Source organism: Grammomys surdaster, unplaced genomic scaffold, assembly GCF_004785775.1.
Source record: "Grammomys surdaster isolate TR1022 unplaced genomic scaffold, NIH_TR_1.0 170, whole genome shotgun sequence".
NCBI classification, from domain to species: domain Eukaryota; kingdom Metazoa; phylum Chordata; class Mammalia; order Rodentia; family Muridae; genus Grammomys; species Grammomys surdaster.
Genome location: NW_021604618.1, coordinates 13,845,004 through 13,851,038, shown reverse-complemented (window position 1 = coordinate 13,851,038; position 6,035 = coordinate 13,845,004). Strand labels below are relative to the sequence as shown.

The window sequence follows — 6,035 nt, the reverse complement described above, 5'->3', positions numbered from 1 at the left end:
TCAAGATGGATAGGATTATACAAATGTACAAATTAGCTCTTCCCTTAAGTTATAGGATGTGGACATAATAGTATCTTCTTAGTACTCGTTTATTTTCACTCTAATAATATGAGGGTTTTTAAAAATTGGTGTGGAAACTCCCTGCAAGAGTGACTTTTGCTTAAAAATATTTAACTATATTACAAAACTAATACCTTTGCCAGTAATCCTTATGGCAATTTTATGATATGGGCTTAAAAATGTCTTCCTGCACATACTTAAGTATTAACATATGAAACATGTCTTAGCTTGTCTCAGAATAACACAAGATGCAGAAGGACTGAGGGGCTTAGTGAATGTGGTAAAGATGAAAGCTTCATTGTGTGCTGTGGACAATTGTGAAAGGTGTAAGTAAGGTAATTACACCATGCTTTTTGCTATAGAAATTTCCAACATTCAAAGTGTAACATAAACTCACTACTATACCGAGAGTTAAATGAGTGGATTAGGGTGATTATTCAGTCAGTAAAATGCCTACCTCAAAGCATGAGCACCTGAATTCCATTTCTAGCACCCACATAAAACTGCAGTGTAGTGGCACAAGCTCAGACCAGTCATTTTAGCTAATCAGACAGTCTAATCAATGAGTTTCAGACTAACAAGAGAACCTGTCCCAAATGAGGGGGCCAGACTCCAGGGAGATGATGACAAGTTGTTGTCTGGCATGAGCACACCTGTATGTACCCACACTCATAAAATCATAAACACACAGAGAATTGAGTTCTGGTTTGGCTCATACATGTTTCAAGGATTTACTGAAATGTACTGTGGCTTATCAATTAAATGTCTTTTCATTTGAAAAATGTGGGTTTTCCTAAGCATCTAGGAAAGTCATTTCATGTAGTATCATGCAGATTGTTAATTCTTGCCTTTAGTAAAGATCTAATGATTATTATTCTCTTAAATATCACAATTTGTTTTCTACTATATAGTTTAGATTTGGGATAAAACTTTACTTCTAAATTTCAGTATAGTGTCCTAGACTTTTATAGATAGCATGAAAATTGTGTTTTCCAGTGGTAATTTCCAACATTTCTTTTAATATTCTGTAGTTAAAAATTTTAATTTCAAGACAGTAAAGGAAACCATCAAAAACAAAAAGCTAGTGAAGATGAAAATGAACAAGGGGGCCATATTCCAGCCCCAGCAAGCAGCAAAACTTGGCAGATTTGGCCACATGGTTCTGGCTTTAGAGTCAACAATAGAAAAAAGGGGATGTAGAATCTTTCTGAGACTAAGGAAAGCTTCAGAGGCCAGGCTTGTGTGGCAGGGGTGTCCCTGCATGGAGGCTCAGAGAGGCCACTGCATGAAGCTGTGAAGGTAAAGGCTGGATTACCTTGGAGACCCCAAAAGGTTAGATGACAGAGTTGTAGGATACCTGTCAAGAAGAGCTGCTAACTGGGAATGGAATCAGCCCAAGAGACAGAAGTGTATTGTAGTCAACAAAGCTGAAGGGAGTTGGAGGTCTGAATCAGACATGAAGATGAAAAGTTTGGAGTTTGCCCAGCAGGTTTTTGGTCCTCTTTGGTCCAGTATTTCCTCACTGTGCTCCGTTCCCTACATTTTGAAATAGTCATGTATACCCTGTGCCATTATATTTTGGAAGTATATGATCTGTTTTATTTTTTTTTGAGTTTGATTTTATAGGGGGTTACAGCTAAGAGATTACATGAATCTCAGAAGAGACTCTTAAATATTGTTGATACTGTGATGGACTATGGGGACTTTGAAGTTGGACTAAATGTATTTTGCATTATGATATGGCTATAAGCCTATGGGAGCCAGGGAGTGGAATGTGGTGGCTTAAAAAGGAATGGCCCCTTTAGCCTCATGTTTTGAATGCTTGTCCATAGAGAGTGGCACTATTAGGAGGTCAAGATGAAGAACTCTCAGCTCCCTCTCCACCACCATGTTGGCCTATATGCTGCCATGTTTCTGGCCATGATGATGATGGACTGAACCTCTGAAACTGTAAGCCAGCCCCAAATTAAATGTTTTCCTTTATAAGAAAAAAATTTTTTTTAATTTGACTGTGCAATACTAAGTACACTAAGTAATATATATACCTAGTTATAATTTAAGAAATACTAAATTGCTTTATACAAACGCTTAATCATTTAAAACATTATGTACAATGCTATATTTAATATCAAATGTCTAGCACAGTTTACCACATACTTTTATGTACCTAGTATTCTACTGTTGCTTTATTTGGGTTTTTGTTTTGTTTTGTTAGGTTTTCTTGAGACACAATCTCTCTATAAAGTTCTGGCTGCCCTGAAACTTACTATGCAAACTAGGCTGGCCTTGAACTCAGAGATCCACCTGTCTATACCTCCCAACTGCTGAGATTAAAAGGAATAAGCCACTATGCTTGGTCTATTCTATATCTTAAAAAACAGTTTTCAATAACTTGAATCTTAGGAAGAAAGCCTTTAATTGGGATTTTCTTACCAAGTTATGATTTAATATTTATCAGATGTGTAAATATACAAACATTATATTTATGTTGTAAATAGATGACCTTACAAAATTACAGCACACAGTAAATAAATCCCTCCCACATTTTATATAAACTACATGATTTTGATATACAAAGATTCTGTTTTTATTCCACTGACAATGTACAACCAAGACTATTTACAATGCATGGGAAAAAAATCAAAAACAAAAACATGTATATAAACCACAATTAAACATTCTGCTACTGGCAGCCACTATAGTTTAGGAGGTAGCATTAATTAAACAAAATGAACAGAAGCCACATTTCCCAACTCATGTTCTAAAAATAATTTACATAAGATAAAATTCATCATATGCACAGTATGTACAGTTTAATCAAACTGCAATCTAGCTTAAGTTTTTGTTTAACCAGTATAACTAAGATAGCAGTGGGTTTGCTACTGACTTAACACACTGTTAAGTCCTCTTATAGAAACACATCAGAAGCCTATAGGTAAGAATCAAGTAAATTAAAAAATTTTAAAGACATAGGACAAGCTTTGATTCTCCCACTCCTAATATGTGTCCTGTTTAACCAAAGCACATAGCATCTGAGCTACTGGATGGTTTTGTCCTTTAAATTACAGTATGCAAAAATTGTATGGGAGTTCTCAAACAACAGTTCACTAAAAATAAACTGAGTGCTCTGTGTCAACGATTACCATCAATTTTTTACAATTATAAAAGATAACTCGAGTTTGCTTCCTGTATAATCAAAATCATAGATAACTTCAACAAATTTGGAAATGTCACAGCAACATTAGGGCATGCCAGTGATGGGGACATTACTTAGAGCCATCAAACCCCTTGGATACTTTTAAAAGCTCATTGTTACTTACTTACTTCAGTCATCTCTGCTAACCCCATGTAGCAATTAGCCTTTTGCTTTGTCCTAGTACTGTGTAAAACACTGAGGGCGGGGTGTCACTGTGATTTCATCAGAGTATAATGAACAAAAACAAATGTTCTGCTACTAAAAAAAAAAAATCTAACAGCTGTTAATATTGTCTTCAAAACATCTTCAGGTTTTAGATTTATACATGACTTGAACAAAACCTTTGATTTATGGACATAGGAAACACATGAAGGTGATGCATGTCTGAGCTCTTCATAGCTCTAGCTGGGAGACAGTCCCTTTTTTGGCCCTGAAGTAAATCATCCTGAGATTAATGATGAGTCATTAGGTAAAATTAGCAAGACATTTCCTTAGGTTTATAAATTCACATTTTCACTTAAAATATATTAACAGCTGTCCTTTATTTTGTGCTTAATTCAGAAATAGTTTGAACTTTGCACCTGATGGATCAGAAAAAAAAAACTAATTTTATATTGCTATGCCATACATCAAGTCATTTTTAAGTTGCATTAATTTCAAATAGACCACACATTGCTGGGGCATCACAATTTTTTTTCAACAATTTATAATTTAGGCACCCATTCTTCACAGACATCTGATTTGAGAAATAAACTGCCAACGTCCTCCTCTTCTCCATGACACCAGGAAATGATTACACAAGTCCTTCCCAGATGAAAGGTCAAAAAACAGACAGCTCACCGTATGAGCATTATGATTTGGTTGATGGGGAAAAAAAGTTACAGACACAAGTTCAGTCTCTGACTCTTGGTAGATTATAAGCATAGCGCACCAGAGGGAATCCTCGACTCTGGTAGAAGCAGGCTCGTCCACAGGCCTGCACCTGGTCAGAGCTGTCTGAGACAAAGGAATCTTCTTCATCTGCATAGTCAGAATGGGCCGACTGTGTGCCACAGTCAGACCAGTAGGCCTCTGGCCTCTGGCAAGAGGCCACTGTCAATACAGGACAACTATGTGATTTTATTAAGTGTTTGCATGATACTGGTTTTGTCAAAAGGAATGACTCACAGCAGTCACAGACAGTCAGGTTACCCTGCAAGTGGGAATACATGCCACAGTCATAGTAGAAATCCTGTTCCCCACAACCACTTTGGCTGCTGATGGAAACTGAAACAGATCCGTGTTTCCTGGTAACACGCCGCTTCAGTAGCTTCCAGTCTTCTTTAAACTTTGGGTTGAAGAAAACGTACAGGACTGGATTCAGGCAAGCAGGCAATGGGAAGAATATCAGTGTAACAGACTTCATTATCTCGGGGCTGATAGAGATTGCTGTGATCAGTGGTGCAAATGAGAAAAATGCAACAGGGCAGAAGAAGATGCAGTTTGTGAAGATGAGCCAAGCAACGTGCTTAATCATGCTAGACTGTGAGTTTTCTGACAGGTCTTCTTTCTCTAAGTTGCAGTACAGTTTAGTGTAGATAATGGCCATTAATAAAAATGCTAGTGAGTTTAATAGCACTAAGGTCACAGTGAATCCTAATGATGGTGTTTCTCCTGTAGGAAACGGCAAGCACAAGGGTGATGCAGAATATTGCCCTCCATGAAAAAGGGGGAAGCAGCCTGCTACTGCAGCACCCAGCAAAGCTAGGAGGGCAGCCACCTGGAACTGTCTGAGGTGACTGCTTTTCCCGTTTTTCATTATATCCTTGGCAAACACGCTTCTTTCCACAGCTGCCAGTGTTAATAGGAAGACGGCGCTCTCTGAGGAGAAGACTGCCAGAGACCCAGCTACCTTGCAGCCGCTGCCAGTTTCCCACCAAATGCCAAATTCGGCAAATCGGCCCCAGGACACAGCATCAAGAAAAGTAAGGATGCCAGTATAGATGCCCATGAGTAAGTTAGACACAGAAATCAAGCCTATGAAGAGTTTGGGGGCAGCCAATGATGAACAAGATGCAAACACTGTTAAAATGACAAGCAGGTTGAAAAACAAGGCGACCAGGAAAATGAACCACACTGTAAGGCGAATCATCCAGCTTCCCAGTAAATATTCACAGGGCTTAAAAGCACCTAGAAATAAAAAAGAAAGGGTACAATGAAACACAGTTAGAGAACACTGTGGATCTTATGGTCTGGCATAGCAATTAAATCTAGATTAAGCCTCCCACCTGCAAATTGAAAGATTACTATTTCTAATATATTTTGGTCACAGACTAGTTTATTTTTTAAAAAAATAAACTGCCCTAAAGTTTTGAAATTAAATATTTGGTAGAGTCACATGGAGGTAACTGAAATAAAATTTCACTTTATGTAAAATTAATATTAAGAGCACAGCTTGTATACACACACACACACACAGACACACACACACACACACACACTATTGGCATATAAAAGGTAGTGGGTCCAAATACTACAATCTGCAATCAGATGTCTTGTATCTTACCATTCTTCCTTTTACACCTCTACAGAAAGATTCCATCCTATCCTTTGTGGCTAGATAATGCCTATTTCATAGAGCTATACAGCTTACAAAGAATGACATGTTTAATGTATTTAACCAGGTATACTGTTAAACTTAAGTAAATACTAACTCCCCTCTTTTGCTAGTACACATATTTTGTAAACACATTTGTTGGGAGCCGACTCTTAGCCGAAAGTGGCTATTATCTTTACAGCC

The 6,035-nt window shown here is 37.5% G+C and overlaps 1 protein-coding gene across 1 annotated transcript in view; it reads right to left on the bottom strand.

The window, feature by feature from the left end:
* Positions 1-2,452: 2,452 nt before the first annotated feature.
* The window catches only part of Lgr4 (leucine rich repeat containing G protein-coupled receptor 4), a 92,989-nt gene continuing 89,406 nt past the window's right edge, over positions 2,453-6,035 (bottom strand). The window contains exon 18 of the mRNA XM_028766890.1: positions 2,453-5,425. Coding sequence (XP_028622723.1) covers positions 4,149-5,425 — 1,277 coding nt within the window. The 3' untranslated portion in view covers positions 2,453-4,148. The remainder of the gene's footprint in view (positions 5,426-6,035) is intronic.